Below are 26,570 nucleotides of genomic sequence, written 5' to 3' on the forward strand. Positions count from 1 at the left end.
GATTGATTGAAAAAGGGTGAAATGAAAACCAGGGTCAGGAGAGGGTCCCCAAAATAAAAGGATTGTTTGGAGGATGCATCTTGCTTTCCCAGTTGCACCCTCGCCCCTTATTAGTCCAAACTAAGTTCCTACTCCACTTATTAAGCCCTTGAGAGAGTTGACACTAGCCCCAATCCAGAGCAGCTCACCACTGCCACTGTGCACCATGGAGGCTATCTACACCGATTTCTCCAGAGCAGCTCGAGTTATTTCTGAAAATGAAATCGTGTCCCATGTGAGCTGGGGTAGCTACTGCTGGAGCAAGCGATAGTAGAAAAAAGGCCCTCAAAACCCCATCTGTGTCTGTGTGTGAGTGTAGAAGCAGGGCTGCTGGACAAGGCCCTTGAGAGGAAGGAACGTCCCAGTGGAAAACAAGTGAGAGATAGCATGGTGTCAAGTGGCCCCAAGGAGAAGGAAAGCTGTTTGCTCCAGAGGGAGTATACAGGACCCACAGGGACGTGCCTGCAGGGAGGAGGCTGGCCTACACTCGTGGTACCACAACATAGGGCTGGTGGGGGATCAGCTTCTGCCGCTGGTTGCAGTTGTAGATCCAGCAGGGGCGCACGAAGGAGAGGTTGGCATTCTCGTTCAGAGCCTGCAACAGAAAGGAGAAAACGCTGGCACTTGGAAGTCCCTGGCCCCACCCCAAAAGGCGGAGCCAGTCCATCCTGATGCAATGCCTACCTGTTGTGGACTAGCACAAGCATTTCAATGAGGTTGCCCCGGTTCACATTTTATCTTGGTCACAAAGTGAGAGACAGCGGGGTGCTGTGGTTCGAACCAGGTTTCCCCACTCTTGTCTGACACTAATTCCCTACTGAAGCACAGAGCTTGCTGGTTACTTAGGGCTAGTCACAGATGGGCAGGGTATAAGAAAGATTAAAACCACAACAACATCAACAAGAAGTATTATTCTTCAACCTCAGCCCCCACTTCTACAGCAATGTAACATTAAACATGTTACTGGGTCATCGTAAGGATGCTAAAAAGCTCTTGAAGCATTTCGAAAGCATAAAATGCTAAAAAGTGCTACTACGATCATCAGTTTCTGCCACAGTTGCCTCTGGAACCGGCCTCCTGTGTTTATCTCCATCCGTTATCTACGGGGCCATCTGAAAAGTGTGTCATGGCTTACGGAGGATGGGGCTAGACCAGTGCAGTCCTACACAGCCGGCAGGATGAGCTCACCTCCTCAAACGTGTCGTCCCACTCTTGAGCTGTGATCACATAATTCACTCGCTCATTCATATAGTCCTCCACTTGCCTGCAAGCAGAAGAGAAGCATTCCCCTCACAATCATTTACAGCCACCTTTTCCTCCTCCCCTAAGAGCAGAAAGAAGTGATCTTGAAATACACTTGAGATTGCAGAATTGGCACAAATGGCTGGTTCGCATGACATACTAAGCCAACCTGGCTCACCCTTCAGATGTTTTGGTGAGTTGGCTGGGGCTGATGGGAGTTGTGGTCCAAAACCTCGGGGGGGGGGGTGTGCCAGGTTGGCAAAGGTTGTACTAAGCCAAACTTGAACATATGGGTTCCTAGGGAGGACCTTGCACCCACTTGGCTCCTTCTCCCAGGTCACCTTTGCTGCCACACCAAACTAGGCAAGGTTTGGCTTAGCATGGCCTCGAACCAGGACTTGTGGCTAAACTCTCCCTCAATTAGCCGCAAGCTGTAGCCAAGGTTTGTTCTAAATCCGACATCTCATGGGCGTCCTCTCACCAAAAAAGGAAAAGGAAAGAGGTAGATTGCATCCAGACCCACAGAAATTAATGGATATGACTAACTTAATTTCAATGGGTCTACTCTGAGCAGTATTTTAAAATGGGTTGATAAGTTTGTATGCAAGTATACCGTGCTAAATGTTACAGTATATTGTTTGAATTGTGCTTTTTAAAATTTAGCCAGCCCTGACAAAATGAGTATGATATATTCAAAGCATGTTAGGCATGAAGGAGTGGACAGTCAAGACTCTACGTACTTTCTGGTTTCTCTCTTCCTAGAGAAGCATCCTTACAGAAAAATATGGAATTGTGTTTCGAAATTTGGCTGCTAAACTCAGCTTACACTCTTTTGGGGGCTACCTCTGATGACAGCATGCATTCAGCACGCCACTTGGGCCACAGCAGGCACCTACTGCAATGCCTCCACAGCAAAACTCACCCGTTAAAAGCCACAATGTACCGGTTCAAGAGGCGTCGCTCTTGAGAAGGGAATTCGCCATAAAGGAAGAAGTGTTTGCCCACAAATAAATCTGGCAAAGACAGAGAAGAAGCTGAATGAAGACTTGAAACCCCAAACTCGCCCCATAAATGAACCACATAATTTCCAAGCATTATGTCTATTGGTGCACTTCAAGACTAGAGGGTTGCATCTAATTAATTGATTTCAATGGGTTTACTCTGAGTATACTAACACTGGATGCAAACCAGGAACTCTCAGGTCCTAGTCTCATCTATACCAGCAAGGGAAGAAACAGCATGGTTGCATCTCATCTCCTGACTTCATTTTTCCAGTCTCTCCTTGCCTTTAGAAGTCATGAGGCCTCCTTAGCAGAGAAGGGAGAAAGCTGGGGCTGCCCACCAGTAACTTGCTACTAAAAAACTTATCATTAAATAATTTGCACTAAATAAGTCTCAATATATCTCAGAGATACTGGCGGAGGGGGCGGGGAGGGGGGGATAATCCACAGCTTTAAAAAGCTACCACTCTGGTGAAAAGAAAAGGTAATCTTTAATATTTTCTTCTTAACTTCCTTTTATAGGAATACTCAAAAGTGTAAGAGCGGCCCTGCTGAATCAGGGTAAGTTAAGCATCCTGTTCTCAAAGTGTCCACCCAGATGCCTGTGGGAAACCCACAAAGAACAGGACCAAAGCGTGGGAGCACTCTCCCCTCTTATAGTTTCTAGCAAATGGCATTCAGAAGCATTTCTGCCTCTGACTGGGGTTAGTGGTCATTGATAGTCTTCTCCTCCACAAATTGGTCCAATTCTTTTTAAAGCCATCCAAGCTGGTGGCCTCCTGTGGCAGCGAGTTCCATAGTTTTAACTACGCACTGCATAAAGAAGAAACAAAATAGCTGCATAAGATGAACGAGTCTTTCACTCTCAGCCCCAATGAGCAATCCATCCAAGTAGGTTAAACAACAAAAGCTTTAGCTGACTGATCAGATCTAAGCTCACAGTCCTGACATACCTGGTAGCTCTGGGATGGGCTGATCTGGTTCCTCTTTTTCTTCGACATCCGTATTCTCATCTGTGGAGCCACCATACGGATCGTCATCTGGCTCCGGGACCACCCTCCGCCCCCCTTGTTGCTTTTTGCGGTGCTCCTCTTCCACTCTAAAGCCGAGGGGAAATGGGAATATGTTGGCACAAAGGACCTGATATCCCCGCCCTACAGTGTCACGCTTCTAGTCCTCAGGGACAAAAGTGCACATTGGCCATTACAACTGAAGGCTTAGAAACCAGGGAACATCTGCGCAAAGGACTTCCACTGATGGGGTAGAGCCTCTCCCCTTTACACCACAGCTTCAAGTCCTGTTCCACCAATCTCTAACCATCTTCTCTTATATTTGCTTAGCCACTGGCATCATAGGTACCCAGCCACTATTCCAACCCCTTGAAAACACAAAATCCTTCCATCCCTGAGGGCATGGCTTACAAAAGAACCATTCACTTGACCAACCTCCTCAGCTCATCGTCGGTGTCACCAGAGCCCTCATCTCCATTGTCTCGAGCACCTGAGTGGGGAGGGGGGTAGAGAAGGAGAGAGAAAATTAGTACAAAGGGCCACTACTGTGCCATTACATTTGAATAGGCAGATTAATACAGCCCACTGCCTGCTCCTTCCAGCTCCTTCGTAGCTGCCAGGGATACGAGGTTTCTTTACAGCATTGCACAAAAAGCTGAGAGACAGGTGAGCAAGTGGCAATGGGAAGCAAAGAATCAGAGGCTTGGTGACTCAGGAAGGGAACACTCAAAGGCCTGCTGGGGTCCAGAGATAAGACCCACAGCTTGGACAGCTCAATTGGTGCTGATAATGCCTAGGTTGTGGTTTGATCCCTGGATTGAACAACTAAGTGTCCCTGCATTGCCTTGCAGTGTGTTGGGCTCAGTTTGGCCCTTCAGCTGTCTGGGCCCAAAGTAATTAGGGATTTATATGCTCAAGTCAGCACCTTGAATCGGGCCTGGTATACACAGATAACAATAGTTTATAAAACTGTCTAGTAACTTGAGCTTCATGTAGTGGAATTTATCAGCAGAAGGTTCAAGATTGCTCCTTTAATCATAATCATTTCATGGATTTCATTATCCATGGGTGCGGGGGGTGGGGTAGGGTGGCCATCACATTTGTGAGCTTTCCAAGAGGCACCTCTCTGGCTGTTGGTGGAAATAGGATGCTCAATGGGAAGGACCTTTAGTCTGACCCTGCAAGGTGGTTCTTACAGGAAGATGAAGCAGGAGGGGGAGTCTGAAAGTGAGCTCTTTTGCTCCAACACGCAGGTAGAACCAGGGTTTCTCAGACCTACCTCTGGGATCCTCGTCGCTGCTGGAGGCTCCAGAGTCAGCTGCCGGGGCCTGCGAGTTGTTATGGATGCCGCTGCTCCGAGAGGTAGTGGGCTCCTCCTCTTCTTCAGAGGATGCCCTCTTCGGTGCCCTGGGTACAGCTTTGGGGCTGGCAAGGGTCTTGGGCTTGTGGTTGGAGCTGGGCACATCAGCTCTCTGTCAAATAAAAGCAGTGCTCACGTCAGAGCAGTTCTCCCCTTCAATCTCATGAAGGAGAGGATGCCTCTAAGATGGCACCTGCAATCTTATCCTTTAGTAAAAAGGTATACAGCACAGAGAATTTTAAATGCATTGCCCAGTTAACTAGGGAACATTGTCTTCTCAGTTAATTAAAAAACCTTTTTGAACAACAGAAACAACTGACCTGCTTCAAAGTAACCAACTCAAAGTAACCAACGTCACACTTTGCAAGGGGGGGGGGAGTTTTATTCTCTAAAGCAGTGCCACAGTTCAGTTTTGTTTCAAAAACCACATAAGGTGTCGTCGTCCCCCCTCCCCCAGTATGTTAACACTGGCAAGGACACAGACACAAAAAACCCTCTAAAGGCAAAAAATCGAGACTTCTGGGGATATATTTTTTGTCTCATGCAGATAGAAAATTGTAAATGTAAAGTGGCTCAAATATCAGGATACAGTTTACTACCATGCAGGTAATATCCTAGGCAGATGTCAATGTAGTAGGTTTACTTCTGTGTAAATTACGCAATGAGAAGTAAACACATGGTTTGATTTTACCTCCTTTCATTGGAAGAACCTTACAGGAAGAACCCTACTTTTCAATCAGAATGTGTGTGCAGCCCTGATCTATTAGTGCCAGTGGGGTGATAGCAACTCCTCTCAGGACAAAAGAAGTCTGCCAGAGCTGTGCCTACTCCATATGAACCGAGGTGCTCTATTACCTGCGGATGTGCAAGGGGTTTGTGGTGTCGGGCAGGGGTGTCTTCGTCGCTCTCCTCCTCCTTCTCACTGCTGGAAGATTCTGGGCTTACCATCAGGTAGCTGGCAAAAGGAACACACCCGTTGCAAACCCAGATGTAGCTGAAACCAAACCTCCTATCCCAATGCAGTGGGGAGAGGGAGACTCTCGATTTTGTTGGACTCCAAATCCCATCAGCCGCAGCTACCAGTGGATGACAGGAGACTGGAGTTTTACCACCACAGGTTCCCCATCTCTGCAATGCTGCAAGGATCCTTGACAGAGCGGCCCTTTAGGCTCAGCCCCCACCCGCCAACTCACCGCTTGCAGGGAAGGCACCGCTTTGTGCGGTAACAGTCCAGGATCCACTCCTTCCGCACAATCGTGCCCCCGAGCCCTTTCACTTGGCTGTACTTGGGGGTGTTGGCAAAGGCACAGCTGGAAGGGGAGAGAGCACAGCAGGGCACTCAGGGCACAGCAACATGTTTCTCGCTACTAACCAGCGCTAAGAGCAGAAGAACTGGCAGAAAGCACAACCAGTAGCTTCAAAAGGCAGATTATTGTGGTGGAAACTGGAATTAGTTCTAATGCACTCAGCTGCAACTTTAACACTAGAGCAGACCTGCACAGGATCAGGCTGTACATCTACGTAGTTCCCTGTTGGTTAGCAGCCCTAGTTTACTGGAGCTACCCTGCAACCGCCTATAGCAGCCAGCATTAACCTGATGCCTGGAGATGTGTTGGACAGCAACTCCCATCACTCCCAGCCATGGCTGTGAGGCTTGGAGGCTGATGGGAGTTGTAGTAAAAAAAGATATAGGTTACAGGGTTGATGCAGGCTGGTGTCTAGCAACTTTCCCATGTGTACAGAAGGTAGAGTAATACTTTTATAAAAAAATATGGGATTAATATTATTGTGCAACTGTTAAAAATCACATGCGCAATGCTGATTTGCAAATTGTTTAGCTTGTTGCTATTGCGTTTTTATGATGTGTAAGATCCCTAAGCTTCCTTTTGTAGGCTATATTAAAAAAGGTGGCAGCCTGTGAGAATTATAAGCAGCAGCAACAGCAGCAGCAGGGGAACTCTCCCCTACTACCCCTTTCCAAGACCTGGCCAAATCTGATCTTTTTTTGGGAGATGAGGTGCAGGGAAAGAAGTAGTTGCATGTTTTTATGTACTTCTTGTACCAAAGACTTGTTATGTTTCTGGTAAAGCAGCAAGTCGACAAGATACAAACTAATGTCTGGTTGAAGCCTTTGGGACTGTACAGTCTTAAAAACCTAGGGGTTGGGTAGAGAGAAACAAAGTTTCAGAAGGCACAGGGAGATGCAGTGGTTTGCAGGACACCTACATGAGGTGAGTGCTGTCAGGGGTCCAGTCTGGTCGGTACTTTGCACCCATCTCTAGGGCTTTGTCCCGCAGCTCAGAGCGGAATGGATTCTGGAAGCCGCTCAACACGAACACAGTTCCCTGCAGGAGACGCTGGAAAGACACGTTTGCTGTCCCCTCTGAAAGCTGAGTTTGTGGAGGCTTTTTGGAAGGTGGCGTCTTTGGGGAAGGTAGTGATGAAGGAGAAGCTGGAAAAGGGGGGGAAAGAGCAAATCAAAGTCATTTAGGAGGAGGAGGAGGAGGAGGGGATGCACAGATCTGTAGCTATTCTTCCGTACGAATCAATCAAAATGTGATGCTGAACAAGCTGTGTTCCTAATCCCTGTGCAAATGGTTGCTGGAAGTGGGTGATTCTGCATGGAATATTGAACTAGGAGCAGCAAATAACATCCTGCTATCTCAACATTCTTTTTTTAAAGAACTTAGTTTCTAGTCCTTATGGCTGTGAAAGCATACTGGCAACAGATGGTACTGCTGGACGTCAGAAAAGCATTTGGGAGGGGGTGGGGAACGAAAAGGGACTTCCAGCAGTTAAGAACTTCAGTCTCTTCCGTAGTATCAAGATCATCTGCAGAGGTCAATGTGCCCTCAAGGTGTGCGGCTGTCAGGGACCAGCCATGTAAAACCTTGATAGAACTATCTCCCAAAAGCCTGAACAAATAGAAAAATCCTTAACATTTCTCAAGAATGCAGCTAAAAAGGCAGACTATCTGATTTCTGTAGGGAGGGAATTCCATAGCTGGAATACTACCACTAAGAACGAGCATGGGCATATTAAAGACTCAGGATACAACCCCATGCACACTTAATAAGAAGCAATGTGGAAGGATTTGACTGCTGAGTAAATGTGTTAAGATCTGCACTGCAAAGTTACTTATCAATGCAAGTAACTTACAGTAACCCCAAGTTTAGCCTCCAACTTCTCCCAGCGTACGAGAAGACTCCCAAGGCCCATTTTCAAAATGCAGCCCCCGCACACACACCTTTGAGTTTCTTGGAGGCTGGCTGTGCAGGGCGGGGAGTATCGGGGTGGGGTTTATTGGCTGCAGACGAGAGACCAGAGTTTTCCTTGCTGAATTCAAACTTCCTCTTGACCGGCGTGGGCTCCTGTGAGCAGAAGGAAACATGCAGTGCAAAACAATGCAGGCCTACTAAAAGGTAAGATGCCCAGAGGCCACGGGGACTTACTCATGGTATAAGAAGGCAACCTGTGGCTTTCCACATGTTGTCGGGCTCGCAACTCCCATTAACCTCAGGCAGAATGACCAGTGGCCAGGGATGAGAGGAGTAGTCTAACAACCACATAGAGAGGATCATGGGATGGGACAAACCTCCAGTAAAGATTTGTATACTTCAGGGGTTGAGTTGCTCCTGGTTTGTTTGTTTTTAAATTACATTAGCAAAACAACAAACCTATGGTTATGTGAAACATACTCAATAAACACACAAGATGTAACCGGCTGTACTTTTAAATAAATAAGGTATACATCATTGTATCAAATAGTAGATTTCAACGGAAGTCTCATAAAGTTCAACGAAAAAAGCAAAAGACCCAGTGCATCAGTTCATTCTCTAGTCTGTTCATGCAAAAGGTCCACACGTCTATAAGTGTCTATTCCACCTGTCTGTTCATAGAGTCCAATAATCCACATGAAGGGTTGTTACAGTTCCACTGGGTCTTCTGCTTTTTTCGTTGAACTTTATGAGACTTCTGTTGAAATCTACTATTTAATACAATGAAGAATACCTTATTTATTTTAAAGTACAGCCAGGAGTAGCTAAGCATTTTCAGACCCATGGCAAACCGTCTGGAGACAGGGCGACGTGTAAAAGTGAGCTTGGCTAGTCTTCCATCCAAGCACACATATTGGCAGCCTTAAAATGGGGTCATAAAACTTCTGGCATCACAGAATCACAGCTGGGGACATGCAGGAGATGCCAGTGAAAAGAATATTGTTTTTTGATGGATAAATTTGAGGGTACGCAAAAATAAAACAAAAAACCTTTTTGGCATCACAATAAGCAATCTATAGGAGCAGTCAGTAAAAAGTTTTAAAATAAGTTTTTAAAAGATATTTTCATTTTTTAAAATGGGGAAAATTGGAATCTTGGAGGAGAATTAAAAAAACTCTCTTGGAGGTTCTGTACACAGGTCTTAGTCTTAAATCTTAGGGTCTCAACTGCTGTGCAGGGGATAATAATAATAATAATAATAATAATAATAATAATAATATAATATCAGTTTTCCTTAAAGCTGGGGTGGGGGGCCAGTTGCCCTCCCCATGTTCCTGAGCTCCAACTCCCATCATCCAACCATGTTGGCTGAAGCTGAGGGAAGCTGTAGTCTGACAAACATCTGGAGGGTCACATATTCCCCACATCTGCTTTAAAGGGTTGTTGTAAAGATTACAACTAGATAATGAACGTGAAGCAGTTTGAACACACAAAAGTACTATAGAACTATTAATCAGAGCATAAGTAGTTAAAGCAATAAAGGAACAACTGGCAGCCCTACTTTAGGCTAACACGCAAGGATAAAGTTTGGCACCCAACCTAGTCACCCAGAAATCAGCTTTTAACCTTGGGAGAGGCTTTGGTGGTGGGTTTTTCGGCGGCTGATGGCGAAGGATCGGGGGAACTGGACACGCTGGTTTGCAACGAGGCAGCGGCATAACTGGGTGAGGGCTGGTTGTTCTGAGAGGCTGCAACAACAGTAATGAATAATCATTTTCAATGTGTTATGAAATGCAGTGCTGATGCTATGAAGTGTGCATGGCAGAAGAGCCCATTTGGGTTTTCTGTTTGTTTTTTAAGGAATGCTTTTTCAGGGGTGGCACGAGAAACCTTTTGTCGTCACAGCATTACAGTGGGAGCACACAGAGCTTTGCATGTGAATGTCTCTGGTTCAACCCAGAGCCAACAGAAAAGCCACCTCTCTGCCCCACCGACACAAACTCCCTTAAGACTCTCCTTGCTAATGGCTATTAGTAAAAATGGGTAAATGGAACCTCCATGTTCGGTGGCAGTATAATAATAATAATATTGATACCCCACCCATCTCTCTGGAAATACCGTATTTTTCGCACCATAGGGCGCACCGGACCATAGGGCGCACCCAGTTTTTTGGGGGGGAAATAAAGGGGAAAAAATTATTTTCCCCCCAGGTGCGGGGCTGGGGCGGGGGAAGCTAGAGCTTCCCCCGACCCCAGCCCTCAAACAGGCAGCTCTCCGCAAGCAGCGGGAGCGCTCCCGCTGCTTGCGGAGAGGTCCGCGAAGCCTGGACACGCTGAGCTCAGCGCGCCCAGGCTTCGGCATGCAGGCACCTCTCCGCAAGCAGCGGGAACGCTCCCGCTGCTTGCGGAGAGGTCCGCGAAGCCTGGACGCGCTGAGCTCAGCGCGCCCAGGCTTCGGCATGCAGGCACCTCTCCGCAAGCAGCGGGAACGCTCCCGCTGCTTGCGGAGAGGTCCGCGAAGCCTGGACGCGCTGAGCTCAGCGCGCCCAGGCTTCGGCATGCAGGCACCTCTCCGCAAGCAGCGGGAGCCCAGCGCTGAGCTCCTGCTGCTTGCGGAGAGGTGTGCGAAGCCTGGAGAGCATGAGGGGTGGGTGCGCACCGACCCCTCTCACTCTCCAGGCTTCAGCGAAAGCCTGCATTCGCACCATAGGACGCACACACATTTCCCCTTCATTTTTGGAGGGGAAAAAGTGCGTCCTATGGTGCGGAAAATACGGTATGTGTTTATAATAATGTCGATGACGGATGGTATCCCGTAAATTAATGTATGTTTCTGATAAGATTTTTCATCGAATGTTATTATTTTTTCTTTCTTTTTTATTATTGCTATTTTTCTTTTTTTCTTATCTTTTTTCTTTTCTTTCTTTAATGTGTTTCAATATGTGTAGCTTTTATTGTGCAAATAAAGCTTATTAAAATATTAATTGCTATTAGAAATAAATGAATACATTGCTGAATAAAAACAAAGAAAAGCCAGTTCTCGGCCCCACAAACACAAACTTGCTTAAGACTCTCCTTAGTACAGTAATGGCTATTAGTAACCATGGGTAAATGGAACCTCCATGTTCGGTGGCATAATTTAATAATAATAATAATAATAATAATAATAATAATAATAATAATATTGATACCCCACCCATCTGGCTGGGTTTCACCAGCCACTCTGGGAGGCTTACAGCACATAAAAAAATTGTAAAACATTAGACATAAAAAACTTCCCGATACAGGGCTGCCTTCAGGTGCCTTCTAAAAGACAGATAGTTGTTTATTTGCTTGACATCCGATGAGAGGGCATTCCACAGGGTGGGCACCACTACTGAGAAGGCCCTCTGTCTGGTTCCCTGTAACCTTACTTCTCACACTGAGGGAACTGCCAGAAGGCCCTTGGAGCTGAACCTCAGTGTCCAGGCTGAACAATGGGGGTGGAGATGCCCCTTGAGGTATACTGGGCCGAGGCCGTTTCGGGCTTTCGGACACCATTCAATATGAGATCCCAAGGAGCAATGGTGAGAAAGTGCTGTAGCTTTCATGCCCTTCTTGCGAGCATCTCAAAGGCAGCTGATTGGCCACTGAGGGAAACAAAACTGGATGCAATGGACCCATGGCTTGACCTAGTAACCCTCATTATTAGCCAGCTGGAAGCAATATACCAAGCGTAGGGCCTCTCAGGTCTGTGACGTTCTCTGGCCTCAGAACCTTCCCCTGGCCACCAAGTCATTTCCCCAGACCGCACCCCTCACTGACCCTGAGTGGTTTTGAGCAATTGACCTCTGATAATATGTATTCCTTATCTGGATGGAGGCTAGAGAGGAGTGTGTGCAGAAACTAGCCTTCTGTACAAAGACAAGACATATTCAGGGTCCCGTCCACTTTTGCCCCTCTGCCCCCATAATGGCATACGGGCCTCGAACATCTGCCCAGAAGGGAAATGCAGCCCTTGAGTTGGAAATAGTTCCCCACCTATGCTATAGGTACTGTGGCTACCTTTAGGTGGAGAGACGAGGGGTTTGCTGGCACGGCTGAAGAAAAGCGCGCCGGGCTTCAGGGAGTCGTTGTCGTCTTCCTTGACCTTGAACTGCCCCAGCTTGGTGAGCTTCTGAATACACAGAGCAGGAAGGAGAGAGCAAGGGTTTCAAATCAGCCAAGGAATGGCAGCAAAAGAGGGGACAACATTCAGGTCATTGGAGCACTTACTGGCGAAGCGGTTTTGGAATGAACCTCGTCATTTTCTGGAGGAGAGTGGAATCTCACAAAGGAGAGGCCATAAGTCAAGGACTGAGAAGGAAAGCAAGAAACTCAAGTAAAGGAGTCAGGTTTATCAATCAGGCAGTCCCAAGCACTTGTCGGCCCCTCCTCCCAGGCGGCACCTCTCTCTTATCATCACCACACACTCCTCAGGAACCAAAGACATCTCACTTAACAGAACCTGCTTACTGGTATGTTAGGCGTACATCAGACTGACACCACCTACCAGGAATTGCTCCCCTTGTAAACAATCATCCTGATAAACAGTTGATACTATATTTTTCATGCCAAGAATATGCACAACTCTGGAGTTTACATGTTTTTCTGCTGGAGGTTAGCCCAAGTAATGCTGTTACACACTTACTTGGAAGTAAGTTCAACTCCTCATTGGAATTTCAGAGTAAACATAAATAGGAATTTGCTCAAAATAATATCCCTATACAAGAATTTAGTTATTTCCATCCCACATTAATGTTCTCTGATTTCACCTCATCTCTAGATGGGGAACCCATAGTTTAACTACCTAAAGCAGTTTAAAAAATTGCATCCTCTGTTCACCAGATTAGTAGAGATGCTAGCCATCAGCCTTTTCATGCTGCTGTTGCTGTTATGATTTTTGGCATTTGTACAGCACTGCATAACATAAATGTTCTTTGAGCAATTACAATAATCATTTCTATTGCAGAATGCAAAGTACTTTACCCTTTCTCAGCTTCAAACCACTCCTGTAATACCGGCCAGAATGAAACCCATTTGACAGATGGGCAATGGAGAGAGATGGTAACTAACCCGTGACTGGCTAGCACAGCCTTCACCAACCTGGTATTCTCCAGGCATTTCATACAACTCCTGTCAGCTCCGGTCAACATGGCTGTGCTGGCTAGAACTGATGGGGGCATGTTGTAATCCTAAGTAGCTGGAGAGTATCAGACTAATGAAGGCAAGCCTAGTAAGTCTCTTACCAAACTGAGAAACGAATGCAGGAACTCAAGCCTGACACTGGCCAGCATCCCTTATATCCTGTATCATTTGTACTTCCACACAAACCTTGGTATAGGGCTGGGTACAGATGATCTTCACCCGGTCCCACTTTCTCTCAGCTGTGGCCTTCACAAGCTTATCTGGTCCAAACATACGAACCCTGTTGAGGTTGGTGCCGCTCTTGCTCTCCGAGGGGGACATGAAGGAGGATGTGACCAGCAGCACCTGAGATGAGAGGGAAAGGACTGGGTGCACTGCAGGCTTAAAGGGATTACATTTTAGCCTCTAACTTGACAGATGCCAGCCTAATAGGATTAAAATATGGGTTCACAGAGGTAGGAGGTGGTGGTGGGGAACATTGAGTCATATTTACGGCTTCTGATGAAAACTGCCAAATGCTCCTCTACCCACATGCCGCTCCATGTCTCTATAGCACTTTCTTTGACTTGTCTAACATTGTTTGTTTTGCATGTGGCTGCATTCAAGCAGCAGCTAGCCTACGCTGCTGGACTGCCACTCATATGTGACTCTGATCCCCACTGCCACTATCTCTAGGTTTGGGTTTTCTTTAACTAGGTTTAAGTACCACTTCCAGCTTCTGTCAAATGGACCCCCATTAGTAGACTGCTTCAACTCCACAGACTAGGAAAATAGGGGGGTGGTTCTACACCAAATGAGACAGCCCAAACAAATTGCAAGGAGGACACAACTCTGATCCTGCAAAGCCCCAAATCACCAGCCTTTTGTTAAAAAACAGCTTGCTTTCAGGTTGGGTGAGGAACGAGGCCCTTCCACAGTCTCTCACACACAGGCACTCGCTCACCTCATAGTTCTGCTCACTGGAGGAGGCAGAGCTGCCAGCCAATACTTCAACAAATGCGGAGCCTTCATTGCCAATGTCGATGCTGTGAATATGCTCCTCTTTCTCAAACTGTGGGAAGACACGACAGCCTCAGCCAAGGGTTAGGAAACACACAGAAATGTTGTCTTTCAGCCCAAGCTTCTAAAGTTTCTGACAAACTGAACACAGTGTCCCATTCATGCATGATTGCCGATATGTATGAATGCACACATACTCACCTCATACCAAATCAAATCTTATACCAGCCTTTCCCAACCCGGTGTCCTTTGGATGTTTTGGGATTGCAACTTCCATTAATTTCAGCCAGCAGAGCTGTGCTAGCTAGGGCTGATGGGAGTTGTAGTCCAAAGCATCTGGAAGACACAGGGTTGGGGGGAGGCTGTCTTATACCAGAGAACTGTCTACTCTAACTGGCAGTGACTCTCCAAGCTCTCACACAGAATCCTTCCCTTCCCAGCCCTGGTGCCCAAGATCCTTCTAACCACAGAGAATAGGGATTGAACTTGGAACCTTCAGCATGCAAACAATGTGCCCTACCAAAGGGATATGGCTTTCTCATTGAAGGCCTATCACACTTCCTATTTTTGTTGTGGGAAATATGGCAGTGGGGGTATTAATCACTGGTGGTCACAATGCATAGCTACTGGGCTGCATTCAGACTTCCGACTGCAAGTGATCCACCAAGCTATGACATAAATAAGAGATGCTAATCTGCTGCATGGTTTTGAAGTTGACCTCTCAAGACTGCTTGCATGACTTCCCAAAACAGGGCTTCTTCCTCCCCCCACCCCCGCCAAGGGACAGATGGGTGGCAAAAGCAGCTCAATGGGTAGTGTGGACATGAGGACCTGGCAACCCATTGAGCACACCCAAGCCAACATAGTACCATTTTTGAAGCAATGAAACCACAGTAAGCCAAATGCCAATAGCAAACCTAAGTCAAGTTGCAACTAAACACACGCATGAGGTTTGTTATTTCCCAATGCTACAAATATTGCCAGTTCCCACAGTACGTTTCCCCCTCCACAGCCACATAATAATAAAACCTTTATTGTCAATGTACAACCTGTGTACAATGAAATTAACCGAGCCTCCCCCCCCAACACTCAATCTCATTGCACTCTCTGTGCTTGTCGCACAACACACCAACCCTGAAAGTCAGTTGCACTATATTATTTTCCGTTCAGCAGCCTAACAGCCCACGGATAGAAACTGTTTTTTAGGCTGTTGGTATGACTGATTATACTTCTATATTTCCTGCCCGAGGGTAGAAGATTAAAGAGGTGCTGACCAGGGTGTGAATCATCCCTGATAATTTTTCTCGCTCTCCTAAGGCAATGAACCCTTGCAATGTCATCTAGTGGGCTCAGGGGACCTGTAGTATATCATGTGCTGTGTTCACCACCCTCTGTAAAGACTTTTTGTCCGTGGCTGTCAAGCGAACATACCACACTGTGATACAATATGAGAGGACACTTTCTATTGTGGACCGGTAGAAGGAGGTCATCAATTGTTGTTTAACATTGTTCTTTCGCAAGACCCTGAGGAAGTGGAGTCTCTGTTGGGCCTTCTTAACCACCTGAGTTATATTGGTTTTCCAAGTGAGGTGTTCACTAAAGTAAACTCCCAGGAATTTAAAGGAAGAGACTCTCTCTCCACCCCCCCCCCCCGATATACAACGAGGCTCTCTTCCTCCGAAAGTCCAACACCATCGCCTTTGTCTTGCTAATATTTAGGTGCAAGTTATTCTCTAGGCACCATGTAGATACATTGCCTGCAATCACTTGGAGACACAATAGCACAAATCAGGGTGTATGAACATATTTCCACCAGCAAGCTCCATCACCATGCCAACATCCTGTCCAGCTGTCACTCTCTACAAAATCAAGACAGCTGTTATCTAAGCCTACAAACTGATACAGTTTAGCTTCCTTCCAAGTAAGATATTTGCATAGCCAAGAAAGAACTGCAGCTGTTTAAGTATATGAGAAACAAATTGTGCAAGCCAATCTCAGGTATTTTAGCCTCAAAGAAATTGCATCACACATTTCTCACCCCATTTACACTCTGCAAAGTGTCCTGCAAAGTGCAGGTGGGGAGCTGAGGCAGATTTCAAATGCTCAGGTTAACAAAAACTCACCTGTAGTATGGCAGAGATGTGCTTCTCCCCAGCCTGTGCAGCCTTCCACTTGCGATAGGTGTCGGCCTTAAGCAGGTTCTCAGCACAGTGCGTCTGGGGGTGGGAAGAGAGATGAGATGGGAAGGGTAAAAAAAGAAGGGGCAGGAAAGAATATCTCATCTAGAGCAGGAATTACTTGCCCACATCATCCGCATTGTGATTTCTTCAGCTGCACACACACTGTACATTTAAAACACAATCTGCTCCTCTGGCTCCCAAGAATCCTACAAACAGTGTAGTCTGCCCCATACAGTACTACAATTCCCAGGACCAACTGCAGTTCCCAGGACCCTTGGATGTCCATATGTGTGTTTTAAATGTAAGGTGTGTACATGTGTGTTTTAAATGTAAGGTGCTGTTCTCCCCATCACTCCCCCTCCACGGGAACTGTATTTTGCCTCACACAGAGCTACAATTCTCAGCACCCTGCACATGCTACAGTTCCCAGGACTCTTGGGTGTGCGCTTTCAATGTATGGTGTGTTGTCCTCTCCATCACTCCCCACCCTATCACTTCACCCTACATATGGCCTCACTCAAAAATCTCCTCTGGTCTCCTATCTCTTAATTTATCACCCACCTCTCTCTCCCCCCTCCAGAATGGGCTCTTCCAGGCTCCACCAATCAAAACCCAACTCCTCCCGACCACCCCCATCCTAGATATGAATGGTTGCGCCCAACCGTCGAGGGGAAATAACGGAACCTCCCTCCCCTCCCTCGGCCACGGAGCGTCCTCTTTAGAAAGGCGGCCTCGCCCTCACCGGGTCGGAGCTGCTGGCAGACACCACATGTCGGATTGCGATCTCCGGCATCTCCCCGCCACTTTCTGTCACCACCGTGACCCGGTAGCAAAACTCCCCTGGCCGGCCGGAAGTGCTGGATCCCGAGGACGCTCAGCTCTATGGTATGTTCTCGCCCGCCCGCCGCTCATAGACTCCTCCCACCTGGACGAGTCCGCCAGGAGCTTTTGCGCAGGCGCCTAAGGGCAAGCCCGCGTTGGCTTGGAGGCACGAGCGCCCCCTGCCGTCGTTTCTTTTCTTTTTTTCCCGTTCAAGTCAGGTTTTGCTTCCCGACGGGCGAGTCCCACCTGCTCCTGTAAGCGCATGCGCTCTCGCTCGCTCTCAGAGCGTGCGCTAAACTGGCGGGAAATTTCTTATTAATTGCAAGCAAGCAAGCAATAAATAAATACCAAGAGCAACCCTGCGAAATAAATGATATAACATGCAGTTCCTAATGTATCCAGCACTTATTTAGATGTATTAATTCAGTTGTTACCGCCACATGCTTAGAAAGTTAAGGAGATATCAATCTGCTTTAACTTTAAAGTGTTGTAGATTTTTCTCATTTCCCCCATGCTTTTTACCTTTTTTTTTGCAAACCGTGCTGTCGCTACAGTCTAACAGCGTGCAAATTTTATGATGAGAAAAAAATAAAAAAGCTTCCTATTTGAAATATCTTCGTTTGATTCATTATTAACACCATTATTAAAACCAGCATCTTAAAAAAGAAAAAGCAGGTGACAGGAACTGGCTTCATGAGGTGTGAAAGCAAAGCCATTGCTTTCTATTGCTTCCTCTTTGACGTTTTACAATTAATCCGAGCCTTCAGAAGTGAGTAGAGCTGCTTTTCCATGGATAGAAGGGCAAGCACCCTTGCCAACTCATGGCCCAGGGGGCACTGAGGCAGGTGGACTTGGGGGAAGATGTGTAGGGCACCATGTTGGAGACCCCTGCCCCAACTGAATACACTTAAGACCTACTTCCTAGTGCTGTACAGTGAAGCGAGCGGGCAGTGCTGGATTTACGTGTAACCTAAACAAGCTATAGCTTAGGGCCCCATTCTCTTGGGGGCCCCCAAAAAATTAAAGCAAAAACAAAACAAAACTGGATGTACATTTCCAAAATTGTATTTCAGTTCAACAATTACTTTGATAAAATACATATTTTGTTATGTGCAAATGGCTTTAGATCCCTATTAGGTCCATCAATTACCATATAGCATATATTCAACGCAAAAAAACAGCAACAATTTCTTGTTGACAAAGGACAGCTGGACATATAAAGGGCCCCATTACCTTCAGTAGCTTAGGGCCTCATCAAACCTAAATCCGGCCCTGGGAGCGGGTGGCACTGTGGTCTAAACCACTGAGCCTCCTGGTCTTGTGGTGGTTCGAATCCCCACAATGGAGTGAGCTCCTGTTGCTCTGTTCCAGCTCCCACCAACCTAGCAGTTCAAAAGCATACCAGTGCAAGATGAGTACTGCACCCCATAGTCAATTTTAACTGGAATTAACCATCCAGGCGTCTTTTACCTTTACGTATTCAGTATTGCCTAAATGGGGAGCTGGATGTCGGAGTAAATGATCCAATAGCATGAAAGCTTTTTTGGGGGGGGGAGGTGGCAGGTACTTTGTCCAGGTACCAGACGGATCAGACCTAAGAAACCCCACTGTTTGTGTCCTGCCCCAAACGTGCGTGCCAACAGAAACAACTCTATCAGCCCTCAATCTGAGTTTGTTTCTCTTGACTCCTCCACTTCTACTGTTACCCGATTCCTTTTGGAACAAGCTTCAGCTCAATTCCTCCCTCAGAGTCTCTGCCCAAGCACTCGGCCCCTTTCAGTATCTGGCAACAGGCTAGCCTCCTGGAAATAGCATCCCACTGTGTGCCTCTTTGGAGCCATTATGTCCCTCCAAGCTTCATTTATGAACATAAATGCTGAGCCGTCCTTCTGCAACCCGATGCCCTCCAGAAATTTTGGACTACAGATCCCTTCAGCCCCAGCAATGCAGGCTAGAAAATTGGAGAAGGCTGTAATAAGCGCTCATTTTCAAATAATTTTATAAAAGAAACAGTCACTTCCATAGCAGGTGCTCAGATGCAAAGGAGGTCGGGAGACTTGTAGACAAATTTCCCCCAACATGGTTGCTCATGCTTCATTTGTGAGCAGGTCCGAAAAACGTAGTCTAGTGGAAATACGACCCTCAATGGTTTTTTGTTTTTGTTTTTTGGAATGCACATGCTCAACCTAGCTGCCATGGGAGGAGGGGAAAACCCAGAAAAGCAGACTAGAAAAATGAACGCAAATAAAACCCATAGAAAATCTGAGGCAAAAAGGTTGAAAATTAGAACGCCAGACAAAATTAAAAATGGAACAACTAAGCCTAGACTCAAGGGAAAGTGTGGATGAGCCCCAAAAGATGGGAAGGTAAATGAGCATTTATTATGCAGCGTGCAAATAGATAAAAGCACGACTAAATGGATACAATTGCCAAATTAAATAAAAACACAACAGAGGGCAACAATCTTCATCCTCAGCTGCTAATGTGTATACAGCCTTATTTGCCAATTGTAGCCTTAGTTGCCAATTGGAATCTCTTAAGGGGGATGGATTTGAAGTAGCGGCCTTTCGTTTCTGATCCCACTGCCAGTCCGGACTGGGCTCAAGGGTACCTTACGTAGCAAAATGCTCTCGGGTGGGCCCCCATCTACATGCATGTCTGCCACAGCAGGCTTATGGCTCCACAGTTTGAGATAGGCAGCTGCAAGCAAACCACCATGGCAATTACAGTGGTACCTTGGGTTAAGAACTTAATTCGTTCTGGAGGTCTGTTCTTAACCTGAAACTGTTCTTAACCTGAGGTACCATTTTGGCTAATGGGGCCTCCCGCTGCCGCCGTGCCACCACTGCACAATTTCTGTTCTCATCCTGAAGCAAAGTTCTTAACCCAAGGTATTATTTCTGGGTTAACAGAGTCTGTAACCTGAAGCGTCTGTAACCTGAGGTACCACTGTATCCACTAAATGCCTCTGCTGTAGTGTTGCCCCAGGGCATTGTGGGCAATTTAAATGTCAGACCTGCTCACAGACGTAGCTGACTAGAGTCGGCGGTGGGCCCAGTTGAAGGGTGTTGTGTGCTGATTCCATCATGGCCCCATTTTCAGTAAGGCATTTCCTAACCTCAAGTATTTGGGGTCTCCTTCAAGGATTTTTACATCAAGGTCATGTTAATACTTGACTGACATCCGTCTTTGAAAAAGAAAAACACCCAATCTTGTTTGAAAAAACTCCTCCTTCTCTTGGGGACAGCCAACACTAATGGATCACCTTCGTTATTCTTCTTTTTAAAAAAGTGACCATGGACCATTGAACCACTGAAATTGCAAGCAAGTAACTGGAATCCCTCCAATCTCAGTGCCTAACAATTGGTTCTGTGTTCTTTTACTTGAGTGTGCATATTTTTTGTTCCTGAGCAGTCTCGAGGTCAATCAACATTTCAAGGTTTTATCATCAGGGATGGGGACTCTGTGATGCCTGCTGGACTGCAACTTCCATCATTCTTGACCATTGGCTAAACCACTGCCTGGGGCTAATGGGAATCGGAGCCCAGCAACATGCCAAGGGTCCATCCTTGTTTTACATCAACGGCAAGGAACCTACTGTATTTTTCGCTCTATAAGATGCACCTGACCATAAGATGCGCCTTGTTTTTAGAGGAGGAAAGCAAGAAAAAAGCTCTCTGTCCCAATTTGACAGAGCACGCGAGGTAGAAAGCTCCCCCTCCGTGCTGGCTCCTGGCTGCTCTCATGTAAGTCACAGAGCACCTCGGATGAAGGGAACTCTAAAAAGTGTTCTAAGGCCCTCTTCCCCTGCCTCGCCTTTCCCCACCCCCTTGTGTGGGCGGGGGACGTTTGCATGGGCGCTGCCATTAGGACACTCGCACAGGCCATGCCCCTGCCACTCTGGGAACCGAAGTTCCCAGCTCCGCTGCTACCCGGGACCACATATTCACTCCATAAGATGCACAGACATTTCCCCTTACTTTTTAGGAGGAAAAAAGTGTGTCTTATGGAACGAAAAATACAGTATGTTTGTAAGCTCCACTAGGCACTTGGCTGGCCTCTGTGAGTACAGGATGCTATAACAGATAGGCTGTTTTGGTTTGATCCAGTAGGGCTCTTGAATACTGTAACCTGACCTGAATCCATGGGATAAGGATTCTGTGAGACAGAAATTAAAATAAGCCAATTACAGAGTTGACTTTTGCTTGTGATGAAGCTTTCTTTTGAATGGACTTCAGCACTGAAACCATGACTCAACATCCTGGGGGTGGGGTGGGGGTAGGAGAAACAACCCAACAACAACAACAAAGTTATTTATTTACATTTTTTTTGGGTATGTGTGTGTGTGTCTATCTATCTATCGATCATCTATCTATCATCTATCTATCATCTATCTATCATCTATCTATCTATCTATCTATCTATCTATCTAATCTATATCTATCTATCTATCATCTATCTATCTATCTATCTATCTATCTATCTATCATCTATCATCTATCACCATTGTTACCAAGGCACCCAAGATAGTTCACAAGTTTAAAACACTAATGCAAGTACTTTATATAAAACAAAGATTGACAGAGCCCTCTTATGCCAACTGGGAGCTGATGGTATGTGTGCTGCCCTGCTGGGGTGAAAAGCAGAGCTGAGCCAAAATTTCTCAGAAGTGATGTTACTGAGGGAAATCAGAATTTTCTCTTTTCTTCACCCTTTTCCTCAAATCTCGGGCGGTAGAGCATGAAACTCTTACTCTCAGGGTTGTGGGATCAAGCGCCACGTTTGGAAAAAGATTCCCGCATTCCAGGAGGTTGCACTAGATGACCCTTGTGGTCCCAGTTCTACAAATCCATGATTCTATGAACAATTTCTCTCTCTCATCGCCCAGGAAAAGGGTGGAGAATCTTGGGAAAAGTCCTTTCCCCTTTACAGCTCTTTCTGTAGGCAGAGACTATTCCTTGTGAGGAAGGGCTGCAGCTCAGCAGGAAAGCATCTTCTTTGCATGCAGAAGTTCCCAATTTTAATCCCTAGAGTCTCCACATGGAGCTGAAGGAGACACCATTCCTGAAACCCTGGAGAACAGCTGCCGGTTTGTGTGGACAGTACTGAGCCAGATGACCTGGGCACCTTTCCTAATCAAAGGGCTGTGTCACTGCTCCAAAAACTGGAGTAAAAGCTCAGCTCACTGGGACTCAATCCCAGCACTGTTAGAAGACCCTTTCTATTTAAAAGAAAAAGGAGTGCAATGCGCTTTTAGATAGGGAAGCATTCCTCTTTCCATCAACTCTCTTTGTATCCCACAAGTTGAAACTCAAAGCTCCCAGCTTCGTTGCCAGGAGTGGGAAAGGTCGGAGTGGAATGAAGGTGGCTGTGTGCTCCCTTGGCTATGGGAGAGCGAGCGAGACCCAGCTGGCTCACAAAAGGACTCCTTGAGGCAGTCAATAGACAAAGAGGATCAGCTGTCAAGGGAGCTTGGGAGCTGCCCAAGGATTTTAAGTGCCTCTCATCAAAAGCAACAAGCCCGACGCCAAGCTTATATTTACCTGTTCACCCCCTTATGTAACTGCTGCGGCTTATATACTTCCACTTGGACTCTTCATTGATAGAGGCAACAGCTCGGCAGAGATCTTGCGTCCCATCACGATGAAGACTCTGGTCAACCTTGGCCTCCTCCTGGCTTCTCTCCTGGGTAAAGGTGAGTCCATGTCACGGGGGAAATGCTGTTCCCTGACCTGCCTATTTGGTGTAATAATGATAGTAATAATAATTAATTTGTACCCGGCCCATCTGACTGGGTTGCCCCAGCCACTCTGGGAGGCTAGAATTAAGTACAGTGGAACCTCGGAAGCCAAACGCCTGTAAACTCAAATGTTTCAGCTCCTGAATGATCGAAAACTGGAAGTGATTGTTCTGGTTTTCGAATGATTTTTGGAAGCTGAACGTCTGGCGTGGCTTCCACGGCTTCCGATTGGCTGCAGGATGCTCCTGCAGCCAATTGGAAGCTGTGTCTTGGAAGTCAAATGTTTTGGAAGTTGAACGGACTTCTAGAATGGATTCCGTTTGACTTCCAAATGCCACACTTTTGATTCCAATGGCCCCTGAGCCCAGCTATCTCAGTCTGGAGGACCTCACCCAGTGCATCCACTGTGAATGCAAATATTCTGTTGAGTGTCCTCATTTCTAATTAGCTGGCTTCGTTTATACAAGCTTGTCTCCTTCCGCTTCCTCCACTCCTTTCCGCAGGCTCCTGCCTAATCTGTGAGACTTGCATCAGCCCTGGTGAAGGCTGCACTGGCCTGGCTCATCCCTGCAGAATGAATGAAGACACCTGCCTAACCATCGTGGGAATGAACTCTTTGGGTGAGTGATGCAAAGTGGGACACGCAAGTCCCGCCTTGGCCCAGTAGAAGGAGAAAGGGGGTCTCTGATTCCTGCAGATTTTAGGCTTCAAGGAACATCAGTTTCCTTTTCCTGTGTGCTATCCATAAATCTTCCTTTAAGCTTTCAAGCTTGCAGGCATATCTCTTTCGGAAGTCTGCAAGGAGGATGTGAGGATAACAGTGATCTGCTGTTGTTCCCCACAGACTTAAGACAACACCTGCACCTTCACTGCATTCTTTTCAGCACTTGCTGAAGTTTTAGACAAGCCTACCCAGATGTTTAAAAACTTTCTATGAGTTTTAATTGGTTTTAGTCTATTCTGTTGTGGTTTAAATTTCTTGTATGCTGTGTTTTTTTTAGTCATTTCATTGTTTTATCTTTTTTTGTAAACTGCTTTCAAGTTTCCTTCCCCCTACAATCAAGCGTTATATAAATTTTATGAAAGAAAAGAAAATTCATTTAAAGCAGTATCATAATGCTTTTAACAGGCATGGCTTCCCCCAAAGAATCCTGGGAGCTGTAGTTTATTAAGGGTTCTGAGATATCTTAGGAGAATCCCTATTCCCTTGACAGAGCTGCAGTTACCAGTGTTTCTTGGGATGGGAAAACCATACAATCACAGAATTGTAGAGTTGGATGGGACCACGAGGACCATCTAGTCTAACCCCCTTGCAATGCAGGAATCTTTTGCCCAAGCTGGGGCTCAAACCCACGACCCTGAGATTAAGAGTCTTATGCTGTACCAACTGAGCTATTGATGGTTACAGCTGAATTGTAGCTTTGTGAAGGGAATAGCGGTCTCTCCTAACAATTCTCAGCACCCTTAGTGCAGATGAGGTCTAATATTCAGTGGCATGGTCCTCCTGATTGCTCCCACCAAGGTCCTCTGAGGCAAGAGGGCACAGCAGAGCAACTGGAACATACACATGTTGTGATGGGCGCAAGCTTTTCTTGCTGATATTTTTTGCAGATGTTCTCAAATCCTCAGCCTTTGTGCAAAAAAGAGAGAAAAATCTAAAATGAACCAGCTCTCTTAATGGCTGTTTTTCATTTTTCAGGTGGTGACGATACCACAGAGACCCTCAAGACCTGCATTGCTGCTGAAGATTGCTATTCTGGTGCCATCAGTGTCACCACCAATGCCGGGCTCCACCTTCAGAGCATCTCTAGCTGCTGCCAGGATGACCTCTGCAACCGTTGGGAACTGACCTGTATGGAACTCTCTGCTTCTCTCCTCTAAGCGGTTTTTCCTTGACCTGGGCTTTCTAGGCATGAGTCCCAGCAGCTTTCCCCTTGTCCCATTCCTTTCTCAGAGAAAGCCTGCTCTTTCACTATAAATTGGAGCAAACAACAATCTGGAGAACACCCAAACTGCTGTTTGCTGCAGTTCAGCACTAAAGAGTCATTTTACGACTTCTTTGTGGAACGTCCTCCCATTAGACATCAGATGTCAAGGCAATAAAGAACTACACAACTTTTAGAAGGCATCTAAAGGCACCTAAAGGCTGGGGAAACCCAGCCAGATGGATGGGGGTATAAATTGTTGTTGTTATTTACATACCCCGGGGCTAAGCAGCCTTCACAGTACCTCATTTCCAAACCCTGCCTAGGCCAAGGACCTCTGGTATCTTGCTCTGCTCAGAGACTGAGGTGGCATGAAACAATATGTTGTGCCTCACAGTTTGGGAGCGACTGGGCTTTACATGGGTTTTTCTCCGCAGTGCCACCTACAAACCTCACCTTCAATGGATTGCAGTGTCCAGCTTGTTCCGTCTTTGGTTCCAGCCACTGCAAGGGGACTGAGATGCTGAATTGCACCGGAACAGACAATCGCTGCATCATGGTATCTGGGACGCTGAACGCCGGTATGAGTAAAACAGCATATACTGTAGTACTCTGTCCTCTGTCAATTGATTTCAGTCACATAATGCACAATAAGAAGCAACAGACACTAAAACTATGATTTCCCACAGAGTGGCCAGCCCTATTTGCCAGGTGGTAAAAATAAATAAAAATAGAAGATCCCACACCCCCAGCCCTGGAGGTAGTCCTAGCGCTACCTAGAGATTGAGTCTGGGGCCTTCTGCATGTGAAGAAGTTGTGCATCTGCCACTGACCCTTCCCTGTCAAGCTTTGTGTTGCTAACCAACGTCATCCTCTGCCCGCAGGTGGTCTTCCCTCTACGTTCACAGCAAGAGGATGCAGCACAGAGACGGCCTGCTCATTGCCCCTGGGGACGGCCCTTTACTCAGCAGGAGTGATCTTCAACCTTGACAAGGTGTCATGCAGCCCAGCCCCGAAAGCCACAGAAAACCACTAAGGGGGAAGAAGGTGGTTCAGGAACAACAAGCCCTGTGAAATGCCCGAGGTGGCATCCAAGCCATTCATCTCAAGCCCTCTTAGGCCAATTTAAGAGTCACTGCTTCCCCCAGGGAATCCTGGGAACTGTCATTTGTTGAGGATCTCCTAACAACTCCCAGCACCCTTAACAGCTCCCAGGATTGTTTGAGGCAAGCCATGACTCTTTTTTTAAAAAAAATATTTTATTGAAAAATATTAACAACATAAATTATGAATTAACAGAACCAATTACATTTCCCCCCTTTTTATTCCCCCCTCTCCATCTCCCCCCCCCAGATACTTCCCTCAGCTCCCCTCTCTGATTTGTTTATACATATTTTTCTCTGCATATTATAAAATTGTACATATCATTACCTTATCCATCATATGTTCTACTAATAAATTTGTGGATGTTTATTCAAAGCCTGCCAAGGAGTTCAAATCATTTTGTTGTCCTTTTAAATAGTTTGTAAAAAATCCCCATTCTTCCTTGAAGTTACTGTTGTCCTTCTCACGTAGTTTATATGTCAACTTTGCCAATTCCGCATAGCTCATCAGTTTTTCTTGCCATTGTTCTTTCGTTGGGATTTCCTCATTCTTCCATCTTTGTGCTAAAAAGACTCTTGCCTCTGTTGTAGCATACGTAAAAAGATCCTTTATTTTTCTTGGCGGATCTTGTCCTAAAATCCCTAACAAAAATGCTTCTGTTTTTTTTTTACAAATGTCATTTTAAACATAAGAGCCATGACTCTTAAAGTGGTATGAAAGTGTTTGAAAGGTATGGCATGGTTATGATCCGAGGATTCCATTGCC

General features: G+C 46.3%; 2 protein-coding genes across 3 annotated transcripts; one reads left to right on the forward strand and one right to left on the reverse strand.

The window, feature by feature from the left end:
• On the reverse strand, positions 1–17,099 carry XRCC1 (X-ray repair cross complementing 1). Its single transcript, XM_081922098.1, has 17 exons — positions 16,957–17,099; positions 16,158–16,250; positions 13,979–14,086; positions 13,222–13,380; positions 12,124–12,204; positions 11,914–12,025; positions 9,497–9,618; positions 7,900–8,023; positions 6,879–7,104; positions 5,846–5,962; positions 5,508–5,607; positions 4,572–4,764; positions 3,728–3,782; positions 3,236–3,381; positions 2,204–2,294; positions 1,228–1,303; positions 1–634 (listed from the first exon to the last, which is right to left on the reverse strand). Exons 1-17 carry the CDS (start codon positions 17,005–17,007, stop codon positions 521–523), a joined length of 1,968 nt encoding a protein of 655 aa, XP_081778224.1. The 5' UTR covers positions 17,008–17,099; the 3' UTR covers positions 1–520.
• On the forward strand, positions 16,965–26,192 carry PINLYP (phospholipase A2 inhibitor and LY6/PLAUR domain containing). Of its 2 annotated transcripts, none has more exons than XM_081922410.1 (5): positions 16,965–17,099; positions 23,280–23,396; positions 24,476–24,628; positions 25,139–25,282; positions 25,586–26,192. In XM_081922410.1, the coding sequence occupies exons 2-5, from the start codon at positions 23,351–23,353 to the stop codon at positions 25,735–25,737; spliced, it is 495 nt and encodes a 164-aa protein (XP_081778536.1). In that variant the 5' UTR covers positions 16,965–17,099; positions 23,280–23,350; the 3' UTR covers positions 25,738–26,192. The 2 variants fall into 2 exon arrangements, with proteins under 2 accessions (XP_081778536.1, XP_081778535.1); XM_081922409.1 differs by lacking the exon at positions 16,965–17,099 and adding an exon at positions 22,649–22,731.
• The last annotated feature ends 378 nt before the right edge of the window (positions 26,193–26,570 follow it).

This window comes from Podarcis melisellensis (assembly GCF_964234715.1).
Source record: "Podarcis melisellensis genome assembly, chromosome: 8".
NCBI classification, from domain to species: Eukaryota; Metazoa; Chordata; class Lepidosauria; order Squamata; family Lacertidae; genus Podarcis; species Podarcis melisellensis.

What these genes read in the sequence shown, in the direction of transcription:
- XRCC1 (XM_081922098.1), bottom strand. Translation starts at nt 17,007, where the DNA reads ATGCCGGAGATCGCAATCCGACATGTGGTGTCTGCCAGCAGCTCCGAC. An exon ending in CTGCCAGCAGCTCCGACCCG is followed by an intron (nt 16,251 to 16,956) that starts GTGAGGGCGAGG and finishes TCCCACCCCCAG; the next exon opens with ACGCACTGTGCTGAGAACCT. An exon ending in ATTCCAAAACCGCTTCGCCA is followed by an intron (nt 12,026 to 12,123) that starts GTAAGTGCTCCA and finishes CTGTGTATTCAG; the next exon opens with AAGCTCACCAAGCTGGGGCA.
- PINLYP (XM_081922409.1), top strand. Translation starts at nt 22,680, where the DNA reads ATGAAGACTCTGGTCAACCTTGGCCTCCTCCTGGCTTCTCTCCTGGGT. An exon ending in GGCTTCTCTCCTGGGTAAAG is followed by an intron (nt 22,732 to 23,279) that starts GTGAGTCCATGT and finishes TCCTTTCCGCAG; the next exon opens with GCTCCTGCCTAATCTGTGAG. An exon ending in CAACCGTTGGGAACTGACCT is followed by an intron (nt 24,629 to 25,138) that starts GTATGGAACTCT and finishes TTTTCTCCGCAG; the next exon opens with TGCCACCTACAAACCTCACC.